The sequence below is a fragment of the Corylus avellana genome, chromosome 1 (genome assembly GCF_965113065.1).
Source record: "Corylus avellana chromosome 1, dhCorAvel1.hap1.2, whole genome shotgun sequence".
NCBI classification, from domain to species: Eukaryota; Viridiplantae; Streptophyta; class Magnoliopsida; order Fagales; family Betulaceae; genus Corylus; species Corylus avellana.
This window is the reverse complement of record NC_142490.1, coordinates 2,894,058-2,921,328: the sequence shown is the minus strand read 5'-3', so window position 1 is coordinate 2,921,328 and position 27,271 is coordinate 2,894,058. Positions and strand designations below refer to the sequence as shown.

The 27,271-nt window shown below is 37.8% G+C and overlaps 4 protein-coding genes across 4 annotated transcripts; all 4 read right to left on the bottom strand.

Annotated features, from left to right (window-relative positions):
* Positions 1–6,698: 6,698 nt before the first annotated feature.
* LOC132168497 (uncharacterized) lies at positions 6,699–7,921 on the bottom strand. The gene is given in 2 exon segments (XM_059579487.2): positions 6,699–6,831; positions 6,833–7,921. Coding segments are annotated over 2 exon segments (1,062 nt in total). The 5' UTR covers positions 7,763–7,921; the 3' UTR covers position 6,699.
* Positions 7,922–12,725: 4,804 nt separating this feature from the next.
* On the bottom strand, positions 12,726–15,793 carry LOC132172054 (uncharacterized). Its single transcript, XM_059583486.2, has 4 exons — positions 15,518–15,793; positions 14,480–14,981; positions 13,972–14,183; positions 12,726–13,872 (listed from the first exon to the last, which is right to left on the bottom strand). Exons 1-4 carry the CDS (start codon positions 15,587–15,589, stop codon positions 12,898–12,900), a joined length of 1,761 nt encoding a protein of 586 aa, XP_059439469.2. The 5' UTR covers positions 15,590–15,793; the 3' UTR covers positions 12,726–12,897.
* Positions 15,794–18,204: 2,411 nt separating this feature from the next.
* LOC132170342 (tubulin alpha-1 chain) lies at positions 18,205–21,381 on the bottom strand. Its single transcript, XM_088516020.1, has 4 exons — positions 21,091–21,381; positions 19,623–19,857; positions 19,178–19,548; positions 18,205–19,081 (listed from the first exon to the last, which is right to left on the bottom strand). The coding sequence occupies exons 1-4, from the start codon at positions 21,181–21,183 to the stop codon at positions 18,425–18,427; spliced, it is 1,356 nt and encodes a 451-aa protein (XP_088372146.1). The 5' UTR covers positions 21,184–21,381; the 3' UTR covers positions 18,205–18,424.
* Positions 21,382–21,972: 591 nt separating this feature from the next.
* HSL2 (HAESA-like 2) lies at positions 21,973–27,235 on the bottom strand. The gene is made up of 2 exons (XM_059584276.2): positions 24,115–27,235; positions 21,973–22,748 (listed from the first exon to the last, which is right to left on the bottom strand). Exons 1-2 carry the CDS (start codon positions 26,699–26,701, stop codon positions 22,372–22,374), a joined length of 2,964 nt encoding a protein of 987 aa, XP_059440259.2. The 5' UTR covers positions 26,702–27,235; the 3' UTR covers positions 21,973–22,371.
* Between the last annotated feature and the right edge of the window lie 36 nt (positions 27,236–27,271).

Below are 27,271 nucleotides of genomic sequence, written 5' to 3'. Positions count from 1 at the left end.
CCAACAGATTAAGCAATTGCCAAGAAAGATACCATAACCATTTGTGGATCTTCGGTCAATTGGATCACCAGCCCAATCAGAGTCACAAAATGCTTCTAGATGAAGAGGTCCCTTAGTGAAAGACAAGCCATAATCTGGAGTTCCCTTGAGATACCTTAATACTCTCTTAGCTGCAGTAAAATGAGCTATAGTAGGACAGTGTAAAAACTGACAAAGATGATTCACTGAGAAGGATACATCTGGTCTTGTGAGAGTGCAATATTGAAGTGCACCAACAATATGCCTATATAGGGACTGATCTTCCAATAGTTCACAATCAAATTTAGTCAATCTTTTGCCCGAAGTGCATGGAACAGAATAAGGTTTAGCTCCTATCATGTGAACTCGATGTAGAAGATCAATAATATACTTGGATTGATTAAGATACAAACCAGCAAAAGTACGATGTATATGTATGCCCAAGAAATATGACAAATTACCCAAATCCTTCAACTTGAATTCAATTTGCAATTTTGAGATGAGATCATTAATGTTGGATAGATTATTTCCAGTTATGATGATATCATCTACATATATAAGCACAAAGATGGTAAGAGAATCTCTATGAAGCAAAAATAAGGAAGTATCCATCAATGATCCTGTGAAACCGAGTTCAAGTAGAGCTTGAGTAAGTCTATGGAACCTGGCTCTTGGTGCCTGTTTTAAGCCATACAAGGCTTTCTGAAGCTTACAAACTGAATCAGGATATTGAGGATCAACAAATCCTCTTGGTTGTTCCATAAAAACTTCTTCATCAAGTTGTCCATGGAGAAAAGCATTTAATATATCAATTTGTTTCAAAGACCAATTATAATGAACAGCTAGTGCTAGAATCAATCTCACAGTTGCAAGTTTTATCACATGACTAAATGTTTCTGTGTAATCTATACCATCTCTTTGTTCAAACCCTTTGGCCACTAGCCGTGCTTTATACCTCTCAATGGTTCCATCTGGTTTTTGTTTGAGTTTATACACCCATTAGTTTCTAATGACATTTCTGTTGTGTGGTCTTGGACAAAGAGACCAAGTGTGATTTTCCTACAAAGCTTGGAACTCACTTTATATGGCAGCCAGCCAATAGGGATTTGAGGTTGCTTGAGTAAAGGTGCTCGGCTCACTAAAGGTAGAGATAGACGTATGCATGGGTTTTAGGGGATGTTTGGTAGAATAGTATAGCTTGAAATCAGTAAATGTTTTAGGTTTTAGGCTGCCTGTTTAGGATCTAGTAACAATATGAGGTGAGCTTGGTGGATTAATTAAGGTAAGTAGTGAAGAGATGAAAGGAATATGGTCTTCTAAGATTAGAAGAAATATGTCACAGGTAGGTGTTGATTCTGCAGGAGAATCAATGGTTGTAGGTGAGGTTGGTGTGGTTGTAGGTGAAATAGGTGGAGAAGGTATAACAGAATCTGTTATCACAATTGGATTGGATTCTGTAGGTAAAGAGCTTGAAGTTGGTATTATTGCAATGGGAACAATTGGAGTGGATAATGGTTCAACAGAAATTGGTTCATTTGTAATCAAATCAGGTGAAATATTGTTAACTTTAATGAACTGAGAGAGTAAGGGAACAATACCTTGATTCAAAAAAGAGTCACTTGCTGAAACCATGTGGGAGGCAATACCTTGTGCCAAAAACAACTTCTCATCAAAAATCACATGGCTTGAGATAAAAACCCGTTTGGTGGAGGTATCTAGGCACCTATATCCCTTTTGATTTAAACAATATCCTTAAAAGATGCATTGTCTACTTCTGAATTCAAGTTTGTGTCTATTATAAGGACGAAGAAGAGGATAACAAGCACAACCAAATATCTTTAAATTATTATAATCTGGTTCCTTATTGTGAAGTTTAAAATAGGGAGTAAACCATTTTATAGTTTGAGTAGGTAATCGGTTAATTAAATAGACAGCAGTATGGCAAGCTCAATCCAGAATTTAGAAGATAAATGAGATTGAGCAAGAAATGTAAGGTCAGTTTCTATGATATGTCTGTGTTTTCTTTCTGCTATCCCATTTTGTTGGGAAGTGTGAGGACATGTTATTCTATGAAAAATACCATGAGAAGAAAGAAATTTTTTGAATTGATGAGATGTATATTCACCCCCACCATCAGTTTGGAGTTGTTTGATCTTTGTTGAGAGAAGATTTTCAAGTAAACTCTTAATTTTGGCAAAACAATCAAATAATTCGAACTTTAATTTTAAAGAAAAAATCCATGTATATCTTGAAAAATCATCTACAAATATAACATAGAATTTATAACCACTAACAGACACAACTGGAGATGTCCAAACATCACTATGAACTAATTCTAATGGAGAATTGGTAACATGAGTTGAATCCTGAAAAGGTAGTTGTTTGTTTTTGACTAATTGACGTGGCTCACATAAAGAAAAACTAGACCCTAAATGACTGACAGGTAGATGTTGAGACTTGAGAACAATAGAATTGGGATGTCCAAGTCTGTTGTGCCAAGTGACTTCACCAGCTTTGACTCCAAGAAAGGCAGCAGGCTTGTTGTGTTTATTGATGAGAAATTGTTTCAGCTGAATTGGCCCCTGCAATATTATCTCCCCCGAGAGGTTGTCCTTTACAAGAAAATAAGAATCTGTGAGTTTGAAGTGGCAATTATTATCATGATAGAAACGATTTATTGAAAGGAGATTAGCTGAAACATCATAACAATGTAAGATGTGTTTTAAATGAATGATAGTGTTTTGGAGTTTGAAAGAAGAAGAACCCGTATGAGTGATGGGAAGAGAGCTACCATTGCCTACAGCAACTTGTACTTTCCCATTGTATGGCTATTGGATTGTGAGATTTTTCAAGTCAGCAGTGATATGGTTATTAGCCCCACTGTCAGCTAACCAATCATCATCTTCACGAAGAGCATTAGATTGAGCAGTCATGGCTGCAAGCTCACTTGGAGGGTGTCTTCCTTGGTAGGCATAATCCATGCGATGATAGCAATCAAGTGCTTGATGGCCTGTCTTACCACAAATTTGACAAGGAACACGATTAGTGCTATTAGAAAAGGTAGAATTTGTTCTACCTGAAATTGAAGCACGATTTGTTTGCTGAGGAGAATAACGCTGACTAGCACTATTTGTTTGCTGAGGAAAATAACGCTGACTAGCACTATTTGTTTGCTGAAAAGAATAGCGCTGACCACCAGGAGGCTTATGTGGTTGATTGCGTGGATTGTTCTTGCTGAATTTGGGCCTGTGAGTATTTGGCTTTTGAGAATAAAGCGCAAATGAGGTGGTCTCATACTGTTTATTCTGCTGCAGTAGAAGATGTTCATGGTTGAGCAAGGCAGACTAAAACTGATTTAGAGGCATAGCATTGTTATTTGTAACAAGAGAGAAGGTAGTGATAAAGGCATTAAACTGAGGATTCAGGCCTCCAACAAGGTAAGAGATAAGGTCTTCCTCTTCAACTTTCTTTCCAACAAGAGCTAGTTCATCGACAAGGAACTTGGCTTCTTGTAGATATTCAAAGCAAGTCTTAGTTCCTTGATGAAGAGTTTGTAATTGGTGCCGTAATTGACTTATGCGTGTCCTAGAAGCGCATGCAAAATGGGTAGCCAATGCAGTCCACACCTCATGGGAGGTATTCAAGTCGTAGACTGTTAGAACCACTTTCTCAAAGAGACAAGTGATTAGCCAGCTAAGAACATACTGGTCTTTTCTTTCCCATATAGCAGCTTCAAGATTGATAACATCATCCTCTCCAGCAGTTTTGGGAAGGAATTTAGGTGGGCATGGTTCTGAGCCATCAACGATGTTCATAAGACCATGAATACGAAGGATGAGACGAATCTGAAGGCTCCAGACCAGGTAATTACGTTCACCCAATTTGCTAGGTGTAAAGCTAGTAAGATTAGGTATGGAAATAATGTTTGCGGAAGAAGCCATTAGGTTGGAGGTGTTAACCTACAAATGGCTCTGATACCAAGTAAAATATTATCAAGAGATGAGATATTTGACCAAGATACATTCTATAGCTTTATCATTGAACTTAAATAGAAAAGAGTTACACTTGTATTTGATCACATCAAGCTAACAAGATAAGCTTTGATGTGATAAGAAGATTTAAACAAAGAATAAAAGATAAAGAGATAATATAAAAGATTACAAACAATCAAAAGAGAAGTGATACAAATAAATAACTCTTACAAGAGATAAGTAAGAGTCCTAGCGCACTTCTCCTGAGTAGCAGTAGACTCCTTAACAGAAAGTAGAGAAAAACTTGAGGACTTAGTTGTCAAAATTAAATTGAAATCCAAACTAAATTTATATTTTCCTTCATAATATATGATTCTAAGATGATAGCCAACCTTATAAACTCTTGTAAGGGTGTCAAAATTCGTTATTAAAGGTGCCATTTTGATTTACTAATTTTTTATCTTCTCTTAAAATCTCTCTCCATTGTTGTCATAATTAACAAATTAATGCAAAAGAAAAGAAAAAGAAAAAAAAAAAAAATCACAGAAAAACTAAGTGAAAAGTGAAAACAAAAGGAGAAGCGCGTATCTTCAAAAATTGTCATTTGCTGGTTTACTTTGCATACAGCCAAACACTTTTTTCTCTGGTCGGCTTTAGACTTGATCCCATATCTACCCACTAGAAGGTTCCTAATTCTTTGACAAAGAACCAAAACTAATCCGACATGTCGGGCCGACAAGATGAAGCTTCGGACCACGAATCTTATGAGCATAGACAAATAAATTCTTTCTTCTTTCTTTTTTTTCCTACGTGGCAAAAACAGTCATCCGAATTGCATGCAATTCAATTAGTTTTGATTTTGATCGAGAGAGTTGCAAATTTAATTGTTTTGAGGCGTTGAGCATGTTTTGTAGCTTTTACGCCTCAAACCGTTGAAAATAAGTGAAGTTTTTTCTTAATATTATAAGTCAAAGTTGGAATTTAAGTGTCTACTCTTTGTGGTTGTGGGGGACGAACCAGAATAATTGGGCACAAAATCTTGAAATATTTTTTGCTTAAACTTGTTGATATGGAAAATATAAGCAAGTCCATATAAATTCGTAATCAGTCATTTTTTTTATGAGAATCACGTTATGTGCCACCCGTACATCGCTGGTCTTATCAAATTTGGACACTTGTATATGCTCCAATTCCACGTGTGAATGCATATATATAAGTCTACTCATTTTTCTTAACAATGTAAATTACTTCTTTCCTAAGAAAGAGAGGCTCTATCGTCGGATGTGCTTTGCTTATATACATATATTTGTCTCGGCTGGCGAGTCCTCATTGTGTATACAGAAACAGGATGACTGTGGCTTTGGCGGATACCCTTTGGAATTGGGATAATGCCAGTTGGATGTGATTATGAACCTACTCTTTATTTACTAAATCCTCTTTAATTACAGATAAAATATCTCTATTTATAGGTAATACGATATCCCTCTATTATAACTAATTGAATATTATCCAATTCATTTAAACTGGACATGATCCTAATTCTATTTGTAGAAGAGGTAATGATAATAAGTTATTATATTTACTCGAAGATAAATATTAAATAATATACGTGATAAAAACTTATTGGCAAAATGATTAGCAAGTGTTATCTGAATAATAGTGTTCAAGTATGAATATTTATTTATTTATTATTATTATTATTATTTTGTATTTACTAGAAGAAATAATTAGTGAATGACAACTTCAAAGTCTAAAATGCTCTTTATGTCCAAATGCAAATAGCAGATAATATTCACATTTATTATCCGCATTAACTGCGCGGATGCGGATGGTAATAGCATAATGTAGATGCAGATGTTGATATAAAAAACTATTATCCACATTTTGCGGATGCGAATATTACTATTATCTGTATCTGCATTTTCACCCTTATTAATAACACGAGAATAAAAAGGGGCAAGGACAATTACAAAGAATCTTTGCCAAGTTAACATTTATTATTAAATTCTACCAAATTAATATATTTTCTATTTCAAGTAAAATGAAGAGTTATTTTGACCAAAAGAGGTAATATTATATTTCAAGATATTTTTGAGACATGAAAATTGAGAAAAATAGTAGAAAATTTGTCTCGAGTTGAAGTAAGATTGTGTAAAAATGATTTGAAAAGAACGAATTCTCCACTTGATCTTAGTTAAAATAGACATCATATTCCACAGTAAGTTTTCCAGAATGGTGAAACATGCCACCTACAGAATGTTGGATTTAAGGTATAATTTAGGAATACTATATTTTTTATTATAAGTACCTTATGTTAGCTACTAAAACATAGACTCTTACGACACTAATTTCCCTACTTACCTCTTATTATATAATCATGGCCGTCCATTCTGGGTCAACCCAATAATTTATGGTGCATTAAACCTCACATGGTCCTCTACTCGTAAAATGTCCATCGAAAAATTGCTTACGATTCCCTGAATTCTTTGCAACCACTATAACCACGACAAAAAAAAAAAAACCCAAACCCAATAGTATCCATCTTATTTCACCCAAAAAAAAAAAAAAAAAAAATTATATACACCAAAACAAATGCCTATTTATGTATGTATATGATGAATAATTAACTTAAAAAAATAATAATAATAATAAATTATCTATCAACTGCTACAAGGTATAGGAATCACAAAACCAAAATTGTGTGGCACCTTCAAAATGAGTGGGGCGGCCGAGAGGCAATCACATGCACCTCAAGCGACTGCGACTGCAACTGCATCAACTGCTTCAAAGTGAGCTTTGGATGATCATTGTCCACCCTAAAACCGACGGTCGGATATTGTTTAAACTTGAAAGTCCACAAAAGATTTCCCTTCTATAGGACCATTCTCCTCTTGAACACCAAGCGAGTACACCACGTCTTCCCTGGTCCATCCCGCACGTAACAAAACCATGGAGAGCACCCTCACGTGCCACGCCACGCCTTCTTCGCCATTCGCCACACCAGGCCGACCTCCACCCTTCCTCTCATCACCACCGTCCATCATCATCATCTCCCTAACCTCCTCATCCTTCCACCCTCCATTCCTCAACCTCCAAAACATCTCCTCCAAGCAACTTCCCAAGTCCCCACTCCACCACCGCTTGTTCCCACGCGCCGCCACGTCCGTCCAGAATTCAATCCTCCTCGCCGCCGTGGCCGCCCAGGCCGGCGCCTTAATCCTGGACACCCTTGAAATGTTCAAGAATTCAGCTTCTTGGAAGAACCCAGTAACGTCAAAGCTAAACACTCGAACATCACCGCCATTAACGTAAAACACCGGATTTCCTGCCATTTTTGGCTCGGAAGGAATGTAAAAGTTTCTGTAAATGGGAACAAGAACCGGGGCTTTATCCAAGAACTTCTTGGCCATAGCCAAGGCTTCATTGGTGTCTTCAAGCTGATCAGCAGAACCCCAAGACTCGCACCAGAATTTTCTTTGGGAGACTTGTTTGAGGAGGCCGAGCGTGGGTAGCTTGAGGAGGAGTTGCAGCTGCTGGGGAGAGGAGGAGCGCCAGTTGGGGAAGCCGGGGGCGAGCGGGAGGCCTTCCTGGAGGATGGGGCGGAGGTCCGGCGGGAAGGAGAAGCCGTAGGTGGCTTCGATGGCGGAGAACTCGGTGTCGGAGAGACCGTCGAAGACGGAGATGTTGGAGGCCTTGAGGTGGTCGATGAGGGCCTTGGCATAGGCGGCAAAAGAAAAGCAGACAAGCGGTTTTTGTGTTGCTGGGGCTGCCATGGGAGAGGAGACTAAAGAAGTTGAAGAAATGAAAGGATCATGGAATCATGGAAATGTGGGGTTTTGGTTTAATTTGTTTGTTGAGATTCTGTGCGAGTTTGAAGGTGAAGGGGGAGTAGGAGATCAAGGCTGCGTATTGCTCCTCCTAAACTGCTTGGAGCGAAGAAGTCGTCGGGGGTGAGACCCATATGTGTTGATTTTTTCTGGTATAAATATATGGGCCGGTGTGATTCTTAGAGAGAGAGAGAGAGAGAGAGAGTTTTAACTCTTTAGCACACGATACGTTAAACGTCTTCTGGATGGTAGGATGCGGTTCCTTACCCACGAAAATTAGGCGTCTATGATGGAACATGCCAAGTCACGTGCCATTCTTCCTTTTATAATTTCAAATATCACTTAAGGCTCTAATTTTTTTTAAAAAAAATAATAATTAAAATACAAAATACTTCTAAAAATATAAAATTTAAATTTAATTTTATGTAACATTAAAATACTTTTTAAATTTTTTTTTTAAAAAAATACTCTCAAAACACGTTAGCAAATTAATAGAGCTAATTAAGTATATTTTAAAAAATTGATATACCGTAATGGCCTTTTTTTTCTTTTTCTTTTTTTTGAAGGAAAATCATTCTTATCTCATTAATAGAGAAATTAAGAGCATTAAAACTCTTACCATCACAGAACATAACGTTCTAAAAGATCCTAGCCAAAGCTAAAAGATCAAAGTCGTAACTAAAAGATTACACATCAAAGACGCCAAACATCCGCTAACCTATAACTAATCTTCAGTTGGAATAACAGATCTGCGCTAGGCAGACACAAACTAATGCATAGGTAACTCTTATTCCTCGACCCTAGGATCAAAAGGACCCCATGCCGACACACATCCTCCTGAACCCGAAAGAATGGCCTTTTTTGTCTTTCTTAACTTTCACGTTTTGGGAATGCATGTGGCTGATTCATGGCTTTCTAGGGTCATCAAATGATGCCAAGACTTTAATATGAACATATAAAAATAAAAATATGAATAATTACTTCACTGGCAATTGGATAAATTATACTTTCTCGTACGAAATTAAAGGGTCATTGGTAATGTTTTATTAAATTTAAGATTTGAGTAATTGGACCGTAAATCATGATGTTAGTCGTAATATTCTCTTTGTTAAAGTTTCTATTTTATTAAAAAAATTATACTTCATTTGTATATTCTATCGTATTACAATTATTTTATAAACTTACCTAACTATTTACAAGACGTTATATGGTGGTTGGCGTGATCAATGCTACGTAGTTATAAACTGATTTAATAGTCTACATGACACTTTCACATCAATCACAATCAAACTTAATTATTTAATAGTTGATGTGTTAAGTGCTATTAGGGGTGTATAAATAGAGTGGTTATTAACCGCTAATAAGATAATTGAAAATAACTGCAACCGAATAATTGCCTAGAGCATTTAGAAATTCAGTTAATAATCAAGTAATCAAAATTATTATTATTATTATTGTTGTTGTTGATAAAATTACTTTAAAACCGTAGGTCCGTATCAATAGATTAATTATATCATGGTGTGCCGTAAATTCATTGTCATCAACATTCACTTTTGAATTTGTAATGTTGTTTTATGTTTTGGATTTATAATTTCTTTACCGGAAGCCTTGTAAAGAAAACTAGTTTCAAATTGATTTTGAATTTGTAATTGTTTTGAATTATGAATTAATATATATAATTCTTTGGTCACATTTGAGATACGAGATAAATCACAAATAAAATAATGGCTTCAATAGTTTAGTAGTTTGAAGTAACAATATATTATGAATTATAAACATTATTTATCATTCGAATTAACAATTTTGAAGTTTTAAATTAAATAAAAAAAAAAAACCAAATTATTTAAGAAAACCAGTTCATAACTGGTATTCAATAATCACATAACTGGCAGTTTTAATTGCGGTTATTTAAAATGGAATAATTGCCTAACCGCTACCGCAATCGATTGCACACCCCTTAGTGTTACGTAAATTAGTACCTTAGTAGATGAAAAACTTAAAATAAAAGTTATGCCCACAAAATAATAATTTTTTATTTAAATAAGAAAGACAAACAAACACACAGATAATGCCGATGTTACATGCCTCCAAATGCTTCCAAATTGATGTTTTTGGTGAGAGTGTTTGATACGTGAGACAATCACAACAAAAAAGTAGAGAGAGACGGGGAGAAGGGAAATGCCAACTTTGAGTGAATGCTGGATATGACATCTTGAGATAGCACCAGAAAAATATATGCTATAATAATGCTTAGTTTAATTAATATATATATATATATACATGACAGTCTTAATTAATTAATTAATTAATCATTCTATTTGCCAATCAAATATCGGGGTCAGTTTGCCTCGGATCCCCCATTCCCATTTTCCACAGCCACAGCTTTCATGATCATTAAAAAAATCCAACCATTTTTATAAATCATCCCTCCACCGCACCCATGAACGTCACACACTTTTTCTTCGTTTCAATGCTCCTGAAAATGACATGAATGTGCTGCAAATTTTTTTATCCCCCCTCAATCCCCGTTGGATTTTAGGATATTTAAGTATATACATAATGTCATATTATTTTTAAAAAATATTTAAACGACGTGATAATAACAATAAGTTGAAGAGTCTTTAGTAAAATTAAAAAAAAAAAAAAAAAAATCACAGCATAGTCAACAGGATTCCATTAATTAGTTTGCCCATTTTTTCTTCCCCAGCCATGTTTATGTGTTTGGTTTGGTACAGCAGGAACGTCACCGTACTTTCCCATATTTGATTAAAAGTTGTGAAGCTTCTAGATTTTTGGACTATAATAAAAAAGGCCTTTTAGGGTAAGCCATGTGGCATGATTTTTGGGGCCAGCCGAATAGGGTTTGGACTTTGGTAACCCTATTTAATTCATAGGCTATGATGCCATACTTAACTAGCTGCCAACAACATAGATTGTAGGCCATTGGACATTAATGATGCTCCAAATTATTTTTTCTCAACAACTTTCGCACAATTTATAAATTGAATGGGTCATAGTTTTTTTTTTTTTTTTTTCCAAATTAGGTTTAGAAAATACTCTTTAATTCAGTTTATTAATTTTGATATCGGTTCAAAATACATATGATTTCTACCTAATTTTTGAGTAGACCATGTGAATTTCACATGCATTTTTGAACATATATCATTTTAATAAGCGGGATTAAAAGAAATTTTTCTAATTCAATTTGGAAAAAAAAAAAAAAAAAACTTTTTCCTTACATATTTTTTCTTTTAGGGAGGTTGAGGATTATTTAAATAAATCTAATTAAATTTTGTGTTCTTCAATTTATTTAACAAAAAAGAAAAAGAAAATTTTGGTCAGCCTATTACAATTTGTAGTTAACATGAAAGAGGAAATAAGCAAACTAGCTTATTCATTAAAAAATTTCTACTTGACATCATCCAGGGTTTTGCAAATAACTGCCTACGAAATAGCCTTTAATTACACCCAAAAACCACTAACCAATCAAGAGTAGGGTTAGGTGAATCGTCCAAGTTTGACAACTAAAAGGAGGAGCCATTTGATTTTCTTTGGTGCAGGAATTGTAACCTGAACTTAGTCAATGACAATCTAGAAAGAAGGGAAAGGTTTTGGTTGGGGGGTTTGGTGGTTAGGGTCGATAATTTTTGATATAATTCGTAAATTTGATACGAATCAAAATACAAAATTAGTGATTTACAGCTGAAGAATCTGATCTATTTAATTACATGATTTGATAGTCTTTTATACCCACATCTTAATACGATATGAACCTAATACATGAACAAGAATTGATACCCCTTAAGGGTGTGACTGAGTGTGCATTTGAGAAATCTAAAAGAGCATTTAATATTCAAAAAGTCTGTTTGAAGAAAAAAATATGCATTTGATAAAATAAATTAAAAGTGCTTTTAAGAATCTAAAAAGCAAAAAAATGGCAAAAACGCACTTTTGACAAAAGCTTAAAAATTAAACTTTTGCGAAAAAAATATTTTTTGACTTAAAAACTCTATTTCTCAAACTCAATCTCAAACATACTCTAAGTGTACACGAATTGCTCTGAAATTGGCCCAAGGAAGCTTCATCTTTGACCCTTACAAGATTAAAGATAAAGCCCTAATACAAAGTCATATTAGAAATAGCCCACGCCTGGCTCAACAAAATGATCAGGCCGGAAAAAGATATGAGCTTAGCCTTCATTGGGGAATTAGGTCTGGGTTGGGCTGACCTTGGCTAGTTGGAAACCCAGCTCTCAAGAATTTAGCTCAGGTTTGACCTTGGCTAGTTGCAAAGATATGTGTTTTTTCTTTTCTTTTTCTTTTTCTAGGCAACTATTTGTCTATTTATTCATTTGTTTCTAAGAACGCGTTTGGGTTTGCGTTTAAAAAATAGAACTTTAAAGTCAAAAAGCGCTTTGGAGCAAAAGTTTCATTTTTAAACTTTTACCAAAAGTGCGTTTTGGTCATTTTTAGATTTTTTGGACCCTTAAAAACACTCTTAATTTTTTTAACAAATGAGTATTTTTTTCTTCAAACGAACTTTTTAAGTTCTAAATGTACTTTTAAGCCTCTTAAACGTAATCCCAAAGAAGCCCTAGACCCTCACCCTAAAGAAGATGAAATGCGACCAGTTGATAGTCGATAGATGCAAAAGGATCTGATCATGGTGACACCCAAATGTTTCTATTTCTATGCTTCATCTACCTGGTATGCCTCGTGTTCTTTGCTTTCTCAAAACAAAAATATTAACAAACTACCCAAACACAAAAAAGCTCATAAAAACACACAAATATTTGTCTCCGATTGTTTCACCTAAATTCTTGTTTATATTATCTAAGAGTTGCATATAAAAGGGGAAGAGGAGAGGGACTTTAGCAACAGAACTGAATAAGTACACAGTAGCAGCATTTATAAACTCATTTCCAATTGTATAAAGTTTGGCATAGCTAAATCATCTTACTCCTGTACAAAATTTTGGGCAAACCTTTCTTTCTAAAGAAAGAATTTGGCCCAATGGAGCAGAGTTTTCATTACCAACATCTATTTTCTATCTAGACAAAAGTGCAAGAAAAGTGGAAACTATCACCAGTTACTATGTGGAGGGAGACCTTTAGGGCTAATTCCTACTGCACCATCCATTTTGTAGCCACCCTCATCTTGTTTTTGAGCAATTTCTTCGGCTCCTGAACTGGCATCATCTTCCATTTCCTCCTCTTTTTCATCCTTAGCTGATCCTACCACAGCATCTTCAAGCTCTTCAGAAGCATCCTCTTCATTTACATAACCCCATCCAGGAATGATCTTTCCTTCTTGTCTTATTATATTGCCATCATTGTAGAAACCCTGAGAACCCATGTTTATCAAATTTCTTCCACAGTCTTCAGAGGTGATATTAGGATGCCACCCAAGACTCCCATTAACCGTGGCTCCCATATAAATGGTGGAAGCGCCCTTGTTATTCATCCCCTTGGCTTGCTGAGACAGAATTGAATAGCCAGTTTTCAACTTCTTGACCTTTTCATCGATACTGTTCAATTCTGAAGAGGAATTAAGACCAAATCCACCAATTTGGACTCCAGTAAATTGCTGATGAACTTGATTGTGATACGCAGGCATCATCAGATTGTTTCCATTGATCTCCATGTTGCCACTAGAGTGAGGTGTCAAGATATTCGAGATCTCTTCAATGTTTTCTTGCTCCATTGTGGCAGTGGAGTGAGATGCTTTTTGTTTATCTTCCACCTTATTAAGGATAACTTTCTCAAAAATAAGCGTTTTACTCTCAGATTGAGCTTGAGCAGGTGGATGCTTTCTTCCTCGAGCTCGGGGATGAGACTCACTCGGAGAAGTTAATGTATTGACTGATGGTCTCTTTGATCTCCCTCTCTTTGATGGTTTCCCAGCAGAACCAAACGCAATAACTTGTGCATTGGCCTCTTCCACTGTTGGTTTCAGAGACGAGACTTCTGCTTCGAGCTTCATTAACCGATTCTTGTAATCAGCTATTTCTGATTGCAAGAGATTAATTACATTCCATAGCTGAACATTCTCTGCGGACTGCAACATCACAACAGAAAATCCAGCTTATTTACTCACAATCAGAAAATTTATGAGATTATACTAAACATCATAGAAGTTGTAGAAAAAACCTCATACTTGAGCATCCCAGAGTTGTTGATGCTTCTGAGAAAGTTTTGCTGGAGGCCTGATTATTCCTCTTTGAAAGAATTGTTGTCCAAGGGATGCTGCACAGCTAGGCATCGGGGGAGGTTGTAAAGAAAAGAAGCCATATGCTCCTGGGAAAGCATAAGTGGAAGGAGATTGTGATTGTTGTGCTTGACCCCACCAAGATGAGTGATCCCAAGGACCTGTAAACAGGAAAATCGCTTCCTTCATACATTCATATAACAGCGGCAATCCGTTAAACAATTATCTGAAAACTCTGCTGCATAAGCTGGACTAGTTCAAGAAGAAGCACGAATACTCTGTATATTGCAAATCATTCCTGAATTGTTGACTATTGATCAATTTATTCCCATTCTATTCGCTTTATATATGTGTGCATGTAGAGCAAAATTTACCCAAATCACATGGTCAGATATGGCTTAAGATGTTAATAAAGCCCAACATATAGCATAAAAAAAGACTGAAATTGCACATGTACCTGGAAAGCCTGGATGCGTGTATCCAACTTGATAACAGAAATTGGGAATCTGGGGTTGGTTTTTTGATGAAGTTCCTCCTCCTAGAGCACCAGGAGTTTGCCAGCCACTATCAGTTGTTCCAAGGGGAGCGAACGGCTGAATAGTGGGTGCAGCATTCACTCCAGGGAATGGGTAAACCGGCCGCTGGGGCAGCCAAAATGGTACTGTTGGTTGAACAAAATGTGGTGGCTGTCCAAGCTGGTCCTGGTGGCCAGCGGGATTTTGTTGAAGATGTGATAATTGCTGCCATTGGTTTAGGATGATAGGTGAGAGTGATTGAGTGGGAATACAGGGTTTAGAGATTAAGGGGGGCTGCTCCACAGCATGTTGAGCTGTGTATGGCCATTGTACAACTGGGGGGTGCTGCTGATTAAGGGAAAATGCATTGCCATCCGAAGGGCTACCAGTTCTGTTAGTTTTTGTCACAAGTGAAACATTGGGTTGGCCTTGGTCTTCGTTGGTCTGTTCATGATCATACACATTTTAATACATTATATGAAGCAATATTAACTAAAAAATCCAGTTCAATAAAGATATCTACATAAGGGTTTAAAAACATTTTCCAGCCACAGAAAAATATAAGCATAAAGCATCTTTCAGTGTCCAAAATGTAAGTAAGATATTAATGCACTTCTAAACAATGGAACTGGAGATGATTTCTTTGTCTATAATAATCAATGCTCAGATATGTGGTGAATTACAAATAAATAGCATGCCGTGTACCATTTTCAATTGAGAACGATGACAGAACCCTTGCAAGACAACATTTTTCTAGATTTTTTTAGGGCAATTTATACTACTGAATACCAAAACGCACAATGTGATAAAAGGAAAAAAGAAAGATCAGTCATTGTGGGTAAAAATGGAAATGGGGAAGAATTAGCAGATGGAACCAGAAAAGAAAATGTTTAGCATAATCTGGGATTAAATAAGAAAAATAACAAACCCTTTTATGAAAACAAAGCAGGGGAAGAGAAGAGAATGAAAATGTTTCGTACCAAGAGCCCACTTGTCTCAGGTTCTTGAGTAGCAGAGCAAGCAAGGGTTTGATCCTTCTTCCTCTTTTCCATGACCCAAAAAGTTTGCCTATATTTTGGTGGGTGAAGAGTAAAGTCACAGCTGTAGCAGTAGTGCTATAGTATTCATCTAGGCGAGAGAGAGTGGGAATAGCATATTAAAGAACCAGGAAAAAGAGCTCGAATGTCTTATTTCAACCCCCAGAGAATGTGACGGAATCTTTTGCAGCTTTTTCTTGTTGTTGCAGGCCTGTCTCCTGTTTGTTGCAACCAGCTATATGAGAAAATAAGAGAAAACCAAGAAGGAGAACAAAAGAATACCACTAATGTGCTGGCAGTGCTGCCCCATTTGCTGTCTCAGGATTGCACGTCATACGGTCACTTGCATTAAACGCCTGGGAGATTTTTATAGATATTATCAATATTTTTCTCCTGATCCATTTTATTTTATAAATTAATTATTAAATTTATAAATTTAAGTAAATTTTACATAATTTAATGAGAAACACTATAAATTTAATAATTAATCTATTAAATTTGTAAGATAATATAAACTAAATATGAAGAACTTATTAACCTTTAACATTTCTCATTTTTATATGATAGGCTGGTAACAATGATGTATGAGGAGCACAATTTTATTTTCTGCATCTTTTATATATATATATATATATATATATATATATATATATTACTGTACTATGATTCATTTACTACAATTTTTATATATATAAAAATTTAACAATCCATATTAAAAATGGTTTGGGATATTATAATTCATTTATAAATGAATAATGTTACTTACATAATATCTCTTTCCCATTTCCCTCCTCACATGCGGACATATAAAAAAACAATTCATATTTTAGTAATTAACGTAATAAATAACATGGGACAATACACATTTTAATGATTAGTATAGTAGGTAACACGCAAACTAACATATTAGTTTGGAAGATTTTTTTTTTTTTTAAAAAAAAAAAACTATATAATATCCTTAACCACTCATTTTTCTTAAGAGATATGTTCTAGTACAATAAAAATATTATTTTTTGCCCATAAAAGTTATGGCTGACAAAAATGTCTTAGGCTCCATCAATGGGTGGAGCCACAACAACTACTGATCGGGCTTATAGCCTCTTCCCCTTTAGGACTTTTATGGGCAAAAAATAGTCATTTTATTGCACTATAGCATTTACAAAAAAAAAAAAAAAAAAAAAAAAAAGAAAAAAAAAAAGCCTTATTATTAAACTTGTAGGACTCACATGTGTCATACAAATTTAATTATGAATTTGCTCATCTCTTGTACAAAAATAAATAAGAGATGAATAAAAAATGAAAACTAACCATTTATTAATAATGAATCTAGCAAACAAACTAATAAAGTAGTTCTTTATAACACAAGTAGTGCCTCGTGAGTTTAACTGCTTAATTATAAGCATAAATTATCTTTTTAAATTGTGTGAGTACAATTTTTTTCTCATTCAATTTATTAAATTGACATATGTATTTAAAATATGCGATTCTAAAAAAAGAAAAAAAAAAATTGTATACCAGGAATAGGATTTACATAAAGTAGTAGCATTTGTAATGGAGGGAGGATCTATAAAGATTAATTTAAAAAATATGTAGGAGATGAAGAAGAGGGATGGTGGAGGGAGGGAGCAAGGGTATAGAAAGGAACGTCTTGGTGCGTGGAAGACCACCCTCCACCTCTATTTTCCGTCTCTGGTCAAAAGTCCATTTTGTTTCCGGGAACAAGATGCACAAACAAATTTGTCCCATTTCCCGATGCCTCTGATAATGTACCTGCACGTGTACTTTGCGAAGAGATTAAGGTAGTCGTGAACCTATCGGTGGGATCAGGTTGGTTGAGCCTTTAAGCCAATCGTGAGCCAACATAATGCCATGCTGTATATCAGTCCAACAAGCCAAGGGCCTATTGGGCCGATGGATGACAGGCCCCATAGGATCATAAACTAAATGGCCCAATAAGGACCCAAATACACCACTTCTCAGGTGCAGCCTCCCGCAATAGATCGGGCACCTATTGCCAACTCACTGGTTGCTGTGGGTGATGAGGAACCCTACCTGAAGATAGACTATTATCTTACGAGATTTTAACTTTTGAGGTTTGCCTAAATTGTGGAAGTAAGTCTTAACTAAGTGAGAAATGCTAAATTGTAGAGCTTATTTATCCGAGAGGATCAAAATAACGAATAAAAAAAAAAAAGGTTATAAATATCAATAAATAAGTTATACACATCATTTTCATATTAATCCTTTTATAAAAATATTTAGTATCCATAGCATTTCTTTAAGTGGTTGCCACATGCAGCGTTCTTTGTAAAAAGACAATGGTTTGTCTTCATGTATGTAATGACTTTGTAACATAAATGAAGTACATTCAATTTACAGTTTTGATGTTTAGTTTACATTTTCAGCAGCAATAAGTATTGGACAAAAATTTTCTTTAAATTATTTATATACCCGCCCAGGGTAATGGGTGGAAAATCCGTCCATTACCCTTGCGGGTGGGCAGATATGACGGGTGGGCTGGTTTTTAACCGGATGCTCTGTCATTCCCGCCTATCATTTACCGAGCTCTATTAACAAAAGCATCTTTTTTCTTAGCCTGCTGGTTCTTTCCAAAAATCAATCTAGGGAAATAGCAAAGAAAACTCATAGCTTATTATAACAAAGGCCATATTGATGTCATTACAGTAGTAAACCAAACAACGAACATGACTGTTTCACGCTGAGTGAAATAGCAAATAGAATCCAGGGCAACTAGAACTAGAAAAAGCCAACAGTTTGGAAAGGAAAAACACAAGTCATCACCACAGAACTGAAGCATTAGAAAGCAAGTAACTAAACAAGCATTCATTCTCAGTACTCATCTCCCTCGTCGCCTTCCTCGTCATCACCTGCCTCAGCACCAACCTCCTCATAATCTTTCTCCAGGGCGGCAAGGTCCTCACGGGCCTCAGAGAATTCACCTTCTTCCATACCCTCACCCACATACCAGTGAACGAATGCCCTCTTTGCATACATAAGGTCAAACTTGTGGTCAATGCGTGAGAACACTTCGGCAACACTGGTGGAGTTTGAGATCATGCACACTGCCCTCTGAACCTTGGCAAGATCACCACCAGGAACAACAGTTGGTGGCTGGTAGTTGATACCACACTTGAATCCAGTAGGGCACCAGTCAACAAATTGGATGGTGCGCTTGGTCTTTATGGTGGCCACAGCTGCGTTCACATCCTTGGGCACTACATCTCCTCTGTACATCAGACAGCATGCCATGTACTTGCCATGGCGAGGGTCGCACTTAGCCATCATGGATGAAGGCTCAAATGCACTGTTGGTGATCTCTGCAACTGATAGCTGCTCATGGTAGGCCTTCTCAGCTGAGATGACAGGAGCATAAGATGAAAGCATGAAGTGAATCCTAGGGTATGGGACCAGGTTAGTTTGGAACTCAGTCACATCGACATTCAAGGCACCATCAAACCTCAGAGAAGCAGTTAGTGATGATATCACCTGAAACAAACAACAAATGCATATAATTAGAATAAGCATTCGTATAATAAGATAAAAGAATTGTACGTTGGATTCAAAGAGAAAGATGAGCAATACCTGAGAAACCAATCGGTTAAGATTAGTGTAGGTGGGGCGCTCAATGTCAAGGGAGCGCCTGCAGATGTCATAGATGGCTTCATTGTCAAGCAGCACAGCAACGTCAGTGTGTTCCAGAAGGGAGTGGGTAGAGAGGACACTATTGTAGGGCTCAACAACAGAGGTAGAAACCTGCGGCGAGGGATACACGGTGAACCCAAGCTTTGACTTTTTGCCATAGTCCACTGAAAGTCGTTCCAGTAGAAGGGAGCCAAGGCCAGAACCCGTGCCCCCACCCACAGCATTGAAAACCAGGAACCCTTGCAGACCAGTGCAGTTGTCAGCAAGCTTTCGGATGCGATCCAAACAAAGATCGACGATCTCTTTCCCAACTGAAACAAATAAGACATGTAAGCAGTTGATATGAAACAGGGGTAAAAAAATAGATGAAGTGAGAAAGAATTACTGGTGTAGTGGCCACGAGCAAAATTGTTAGCAGCATCTTCCTTGCCACTGATAAGCTGTTCAGGGTGAAAGAGTTGCCGGTATGTTCCAGTCCTAACTTCATCAATGACAGTGGGCTCTAGATCTACAAAAACTGCACGGGGGACATGCTTCCCTGCACCAGTTTCGCTGAAGAAGGTGTTGAAAGCATCATCACCTCCCCCAACGGTCTTGTCACTTGGCATCTGGCCATCAGGCTGTGAAACAAAATAGAATTAAATAAAAGTCTCCTCTAAGAATAAATTCAGACGCTTACTATTTAGGATGAATGAAAATCAGATTTAATAATTAGAAATCAGATCAAATGAAATCTGTCATTGCAATTGAATACACTGCTCTCAAACCATTGATTAAAAAGAACTCGAATAAAGTTTCAGGAGATCCACTTAGCAAGGAATCAAAAAGAACCATTGTATAAATTCCATAAATGCTTTTTTTATAAAGAAATTCAAATCAAATTATACTTCTAATTTTGTGAATACACTCACCAAAATTTCAAAGTTCTAACTTTCAGATTGTCAAGCCTAAAAATGACAGGCCAGGATTGTTATTCTTTTTGATTTATGTTCCCAAGACAAATATAAAAACAAACTACTCAAAATACAAAACACTTCTCAAAATCACAAAACACACAATCCAATGTGGCCTCCACAAGAAAACAATTTTTACCTTTTAAGTCCCATCACAAAAAAAAAAAAAAAAAAAAAGGGAACAGTAGAGTGACAACCGACTCTATTGTATCTTTTGTCTCATTTCTTCTAGAACAATCAATTATTATTATTATTTTTTTCTATTTATGGATTTGAGTAATGCTAGAAGGAGGGCTAGAATCCACTTTGTTTCCACTTTCCTCCCAAATATGATAGGGCTTTTAAATCATCATTAAATTTTAGTTGATTATTATTGAAATTTGATGTACGAGTAATTTTAAAAGTCATATCAAATTTGGGAGAAGACAAAGAGTACTATAGTCCTTTTTCTAGCATTTCTCGATGGATCTAAGTACCAGAAACATAATGCAAAATCCTAGCATCAATGTCTACTCCTGAATGCTTTTATTTTTCAATTATTATACCACTTCATCTTACCAAGTTGATGTTCGCCAGATCTGTCACGATTTAAATATTTATATGCAATAACAAGACATTATCTGTAACAACTAGTTTCGTTAATTTGTTATTACGTCACATTTTACTCTTGAAATGGCTTGGATAGGTATCAGTCTGGAATACAACAAAATAATTCCCTTAGATTCAATGTCTTTACTAGATCTGAACAAAAAGAGCAGAGAACCCCCTAGATCTAGCAAAATGTCAACAAAATGTGTCGCAAATCTGAGCATCTAACCAGGATCAGGCAAAAATATATCGATTTGCATCACATTAAGCACCAAAACTTAAGTGAGAGGACTCAGAGAATCAGAAGAGTACCTGAATGCCGTGCTCGAGGCAGTAAAGTTCCCAGCACGCATTGCCGACCTGAATGCCGGCCTGGCCGATGTGGATCGAGATGCACTCTCTCATTTTCGCTGAAAAACACTAAAAGGAATCGACGAGAAGCTAGAGAGAATGCGAGAGAAATGCGTTTATCAAGACGCCTCTCGTTTGCGACAATGTTGTGTCTCTGAACTGATTTCTCGCCTGGAGATTTATTTGCGACGGAGAGAGAATCGGAATGAGTTTAACCGCGGTTAGCGAACCGTGGTTACGCGGGGGTGCACGTGGTTACGCGCGGGTGCACGTGGTTAATCCTTATTGGCCAGACTCAACCGCCCTAAATTTAACCGCGCTTTGTCCCTTTTTCACGGTCGATCATTTGAGATTTGAATTGCTTTGCCCGCATCAGGGGCCAAAGCAACGACACCGTTTAATTATCAAAAGATGCGGCGAACGACGAGGCAATGTTCTGTTTGGTTTTGGACAATGGCCCAATACAGACCGATGATCAATCTTGGTTACTACATTACACGTGTCTGCCCCGTCTAACTCGGGAAAGAAGAAAAAGTCAAGTTGAGGCATACAGGCTATACAGCTCAGCCGTCCCGATGCTAAACTTTCTACTGTACTAATTCCTAAAGTTGTGTTTAAAATTATAAATGGACGTTACTGAATAGTGTATTTTCTGCTTGTTTGTTTTCTTCGTATTCAAGCCATTTCAAGGGAGGGAAGGGGACAAATTACAAAGAGTTGTTATCGTTGAGTTTTCTTACTTTTATCTTTAAGAACAATTAAAAAAAAAAATCTCAAAAGATTGCATTGAGAAGGAATTAACCATCTAATGTCCTCTAATCCATAGTAGGTCAAACAATTTGCGAGTCAGGTAGTCTGCACAGGATAAGGATCTGCACAACATGAACCCTTTACTTCTAAGCTAAGCAATTAATGTGATGGGGAAAAAAGATAGAAGGAAAAGAAAAGAAATGCAGCGCATTATGGCAGGATGCGACCTGCAATGACTTTGTTTCAAAGAAACATTCATGAGAAGACGCCGTAAGATCTATGTAATTGTCTTGTGGCGCTTATTCAATTCTTAACTTGATAGTAGATAAGACTTCTAGCATAAATTTTGCAAATTCTGTGCATAAAACTAGAACCAAAACTCTGACAATCCACATTCACTAATTTCCATGTGGTATATACATTAACCCGCAAACGAGTGCCATATTAGCACAACTGTGAAGACATAACTTGAGCGCCACAAGAAGTACTGTGTTACTGTAGGATCATTTTGGAAGAGAGTTTATTGTCCTTGAGCAATTCAACCACTTTTCGCATGGAGGGCCTGTTAATGGGGAATGCTGAGGTGCAAAGACGGGCCACATCCAAAACCTTCCCAATCTCCTCGTAATCGCATGAAGATGGGTCCATTCTAGGGTCTACAAGCTGGTCTAGATCTCCGCAACAACCGATGCCATTGTCGCTTCCTTCTGTCGGAGACGACAAAACGATCTCCGAAACCCACTTCACTATGTCCTTGTTGTCACCAAAGGAGTCGTCGTTTGGCCTCTTACCCGTAATCAATTCCAACAACACCACACCAAAGCTATAGACATCACTCTTCTCTGTCACTCTTAAAGTGTAACCATATTCTGCATTGGTAGAAAGTAGTACAGAAGCCAAACTATATTGCATTCAAATTCAAACGAGTATGAAAAAGGCATTTGCATGCTTTACGTTAAATATGAGTTTTGTACAACCAATCAGAAGATGAAAACTAGGGACAGAGCCAGGAAATTTTATGGGAGAGGATTAGCCAATTTTTATTTTTATTTTTTTTTGGTTTTTTAGAAATTTTTTATTAAAAAAATTATTTTTGTTATTTTTTATGAACTAAAGACTACCGTAAGGGCAAAAAAAAAAGTGAGCATTTAAAAATAAGGACAAAAAAAGGGACATTTGAAAGTAAGGACCAAAAATAAAATAAAAAACTTAATGCGTCTGGCCCAAAAAAATTAAGAATAAGGCCAAAAGTTTTTATTGGATATGGCCAAAAAATCTAAAAATAAGGACAATTTTTTTTTTAGGGGGCCAAATGACTAAACTTAAAACTTTACTTTATTATTATTATTATTATTATTTTTTACTTATAATTTTTTTTTCCTTATTTTGGGGGGGGGGACCATAGCCTACCTCAATCCCCCTCCCTCCGTTTTTTGTGACAATTAAGCCAAACTTAAGTTTAAAAAAAAAAAACTTAACTACACAATATTATATCACATATGAAATAAAAAATTAATTTTTTTTTTTTTTTAAAAAAAAAATTAGAATTGAAGGGATGGCTAGCTGGCCACCCCTCCCCCCACTTGGGGTGGCCGGTCACCCCTAGGCCTACGGGTGGCCGTGTGGCCACCCTCAGGCCATGGGGTGGCTGGCCGCCAACCCCAGCTCACCAGCCACTCCCATGGCCTGGGGTGGCTCGCCGGCCACTCCCATGGCCTATGGGGTGGTCGGCGAGCCACCCCCAGGCCATGGGAGTAGCTGTGTGGCCACCCCTAGGCCGAGGGTTGGCAGTCAACCACCCCAAGTTGGGGAGGGGTTGCCAGCCACTCCTTCAATTTTGTTTTGTATTTTTTTTTTAAAAAAAAAATTAATTTTTTATTTTATCAATATAATTTGGTGTGGTTCAGCTTTTATTTTAAGTATAAGTCTCATAAAATTGGCTGATAAATCTTCTTATTGGTGCAACAAAAAATAACTTTTGTACAACAGGTGCACCCAAGTCTCTCTTATGCTAAAAGAGAGATAGAACTTTAAATTTACATCAATCTTCCACTTTTGTTGACCGTAAAAAGTTATCTAGGACTAGGGTCATATTTTGCAATTCATTCTTTGCTAGCAACTTAATAGCAAATTGCCAAAAATCCAAGTCATTTTAACACAAGGGATCATGTTATACAAGCTTATTCAATAGCAATCGTTTAAAAAAGTGTCAAGAAGTACGAGAACTGGACTAACCTGGCGCAATGTAGCCACACGACCCAGCAACGCGCGACATGGCACCCGGACACTCCCCCACGTCACGCTTCAGCGTCTTAGCCAGCCCAAAGTCCGCCACACGTGGCAAATACTCCTCGTCCAACAGTATATTGTTACTCTTCACGTCCCGGTGCACGATAGCCGGCGAGCAATCGTGGTGCAGATACGCCAGCCCCTGAGCCGCGCCCAGTGCTATAGTGAACCGCCTGGGCCAGTCCAATAAACCTCCACCCTTCTCTCCGTGCAACACGTCACCCAAGCTCCCATTCTCCATGTACTCGAACACCAAAATTCTCCGATCGTCGCCGCTGCAACTGGACAGCAACCTTAAAACGTTACGGTGGCGGATCCGACCCAACGACTCAACCTCGGATTTGAACACCACTTTCGAATCCGGGTTCTGGGTATCTCCCCAGAGTCTCTTAACTGCTACAATCTCACCCGTTTTGAGCCTCACCCTGTAGACCCGACCCGTCCCACCCGCTCCGATCAAGTTTTCTTCTTTTAAAGATAAGAGAATGTCTTCCTCAATTAACCCGACCCTTTGGAATGAGACGACCTTCCATGCGCGTTTGGGTTTGCGACCAAATGCTTGGTATTTCGATTTGAAGAACCAAAACAGAGACCCCAGCAGAAGAATTACGCAGAGACTTAGAACAACTGCAAGATACCAAGTGTTGCGCCTGGGTCTGGGACTCGAACATCGGGGCAGGGGCTTCAAATACGGGCTACAGAGACCCGGGTTACCCAAAAGACTCGAGAGGTACAACTCGTTGTCGAAACCCACAGGTACCTTACCGTACAGTTTGTTGTCGGAGACGTTGAACAAGTTCAGCTTCAGCTTCGTAATTTCAGCCGGAATCTCCCCAGTAAGCGAGTTTCCGGAGAGATCCAGATACTTTAACACCGGTAAATCCCCGAGTCCAGGCGGAATAGTCCCGTAGAATCGGTTTCTCGATAGGTTAAGCTCGTTCAACTCGGTCCACGAATCCACCGAACTAGGAATCTCCCCGGAGAACGAGTTCTCCTGCATTCTGAGATTCAGTAACTTCTTCAATCCCGTTATACACGTCGGAAGCTCGCCGGAAAAATGGTTTCTACTCACATCGATCACTGACAGATTATGTAGTTCGCAAATATTCGCCGGGATTTCGCCAGTAAACTCATTACCAGAGATCAAGATCGTAGTGAGCCCACGAGCACTGGAAATCAATGGAGAAATTGAGCCTTCGAGTCTATTATCTTGCATTTCAAGAAACGAAAGCTGTGATAGACTCCAAAAACCGTCCGGCACTACACCAGAAAGTTGGTTGTTTCTAATCCTCACATAATTGAGAGAATCGCATTCACTGTACGACTCAGGTAAGCTTCCAGAGAAGTGGTTGTTGAATGCGATTAGAATCTGAAGCTTCCTTCTGTCGCAGAGGTACTTGGGCAATTCACCATTGAAATTATTGGTAGAAACATCAAATTCCACCAAGGCCGAATTTTTGCCTAGATTTTCCGGTAGTTTCCCGGAAAAGCTGTTGTTGAAGAGCTTCAACTGTTGCAGATACGCATTCGAAGCTAAAACCTCCGGAACTTCACCTTCGAAAAAGTTGTCGTTGAGATTCAGAGAATCAAGAGGCATTGCCGCGATCTTTTCCGGCAATTTACCGGTGAGAATGTTTTGAGAGACGTCTATTCTGAGCAAAGAGCTCAGATTCCCTATGCTTTCGGGCAATCCACCAGACAATTGGTTATCGTAGAGCTCGATTTGTTCTACTCTTTTCAATCCGCCGATGCTGCTAGGAATTTCACCGGAAAGAGAATTGGAGGACAAGTCTAGGTTTTTTAGCTCAACGAGTTTTCCGATCGAGTCTGGTATGTGTCCGACGAGGTACGATCGTGGAAGAAATAAATTCTCAAGCTTGGTTAGGTTTCCGATCTCTGGAGGCAAGGGACCGGGCTTGAATTGATTGTAAGCGAGTTCGAACCTGGTCAACTCACTGAGATTGCCTAAGAAGGAAGGGATCGAGCCATTGAGACAGTTGTTACTCAGGGAGAGCACTCTCAGCGCCTGGAACCGGCCAAAGCTCACCGGAATATTCCCAGTGAAATTGTTCGAGGATAGGTCAAGTACTTCTAGTTCTGTGAAATCCGGCGAGAATTCCGGCACCTCTCCGACGAAGTAGTTAAGGGAGAGGTTCAGCAAGCGAAGGTGTGAGCAGAGAGACAAGGGCTGAGAGGAGAGAGTACCGTTGAAGAAACTGTTGCCGAGAGAGAGGTTTTGGAGGGTCCGAATCCGACAGAAATCATACGGAAACCCACCGTAGATATCCAACCCGGATAGGTCAATGGAAATAATCGAGTGTTTCTGAGAGTCACAAGTGACGCCGGTCCAGTTGCAGGAATTACTGTCACCGTTTGAAACCCAGTCGTTGAGGCTGCCATTTGGGTCGTCCAGCCGGGCATTCTTGACCCGAACCAAAATCTCGGAGTCTCCTCTAAGACATAGCGCCAGAGTAGAACAGTGCAGCAACAGGAAAAACAGAAACGGAATGGTTTTCTGCTTCAGATTTTTCATCTTAAAATACAAAGTAAAAGAAATCTTCTGCTAATGAGAATCATTGGACATGTTGTTTTGTAGGGCTTCTGTGCTTGCGAGAGAGAGAGAGAGAGAGAGAGAGGGAGAGGGAGAAAGAAAGAGAGTAACGGTTGGGAAATGGAGATGGCGACAAGTACTAGGCGGTCAGGCCCAGGATTTAAATGGAGGTTACAGTTTCAAGAGGTTCACATGGAAAGAGCTGCTGCTAATCAAAAAGGAAGGGGATTAATAGCTTCATCTTTTGGGATATTGTGCGAATGGGGGTGGGGAGTGGGTGATTAGAGTGATATAATTGCTGGTTAATCAAGATAAACGTGATGCGTTTTGGCTTTTTAGGAGAAAATGCCAAAAAAAGTGAGTTGGTTGTGCTTAGTCCGAGTGTGGAAAGGACTTTAATGCCCAGGACCAGGAGAATGGCAAGAGCTTATTTCCAGGAGGAGGAGGAGGGCATGCGTGAGATTACAACTGTGAGTGGGAAATTATTAGATTTTAGGGCATGGGAACCAATGATAGAGCAAGAAAAATGCATGTTTGGTGTATAATACAAAA

Coding starts and splice junctions, on each gene's coding strand:
- LOC132172054 (XM_059583486.2), bottom strand. CDS start 15,589: ATGGAAAAGAGGAAGAAGGATCAAACCCTTGCTTGCTCTGCTACTCAA. Junction 14,982..15,517: donor CTGAGACAAGTGGGCTCTTG/GTACGAAACATT, acceptor GATCATGAACAG/ACCAACGAAGACCAAGGCCA. Junction 13,873..13,971: donor AACAACTCTGGGATGCTCAA/GTATGAGGTTTT, acceptor GTGATGTTGCAG/TCCGCAGAGAATGTTCAGCT.
- LOC132170342 (XM_088516020.1), bottom strand. CDS start 21,183: ATGAGAGAGTGCATCTCGATCCACATCGGCCAGGCCGGCATTCAGGTC. Junction 19,549..19,622: donor TGCTCGTGGCCACTACACCA/GTAATTCTTTCT, acceptor TATTTGTTTCAG/TTGGGAAAGAGATCGTCGAT. Junction 19,082..19,177: donor TTAACCGATTGGTTTCTCAG/GTATTGCTCATC, acceptor TGTTTGTTTCAG/GTGATATCATCACTAACTGC.
- HSL2 (XM_059584276.2), bottom strand. CDS start 26,701: ATGAAAAATCTGAAGCAGAAAACCATTCCGTTTCTGTTTTTCCTGTTG. Junction 22,749..24,114: donor GTGTGGCTACATTGCGCCAG/GTTAGTCCAGTT, acceptor CTACCAATGCAG/AATATGGTTACACTTTAAGA.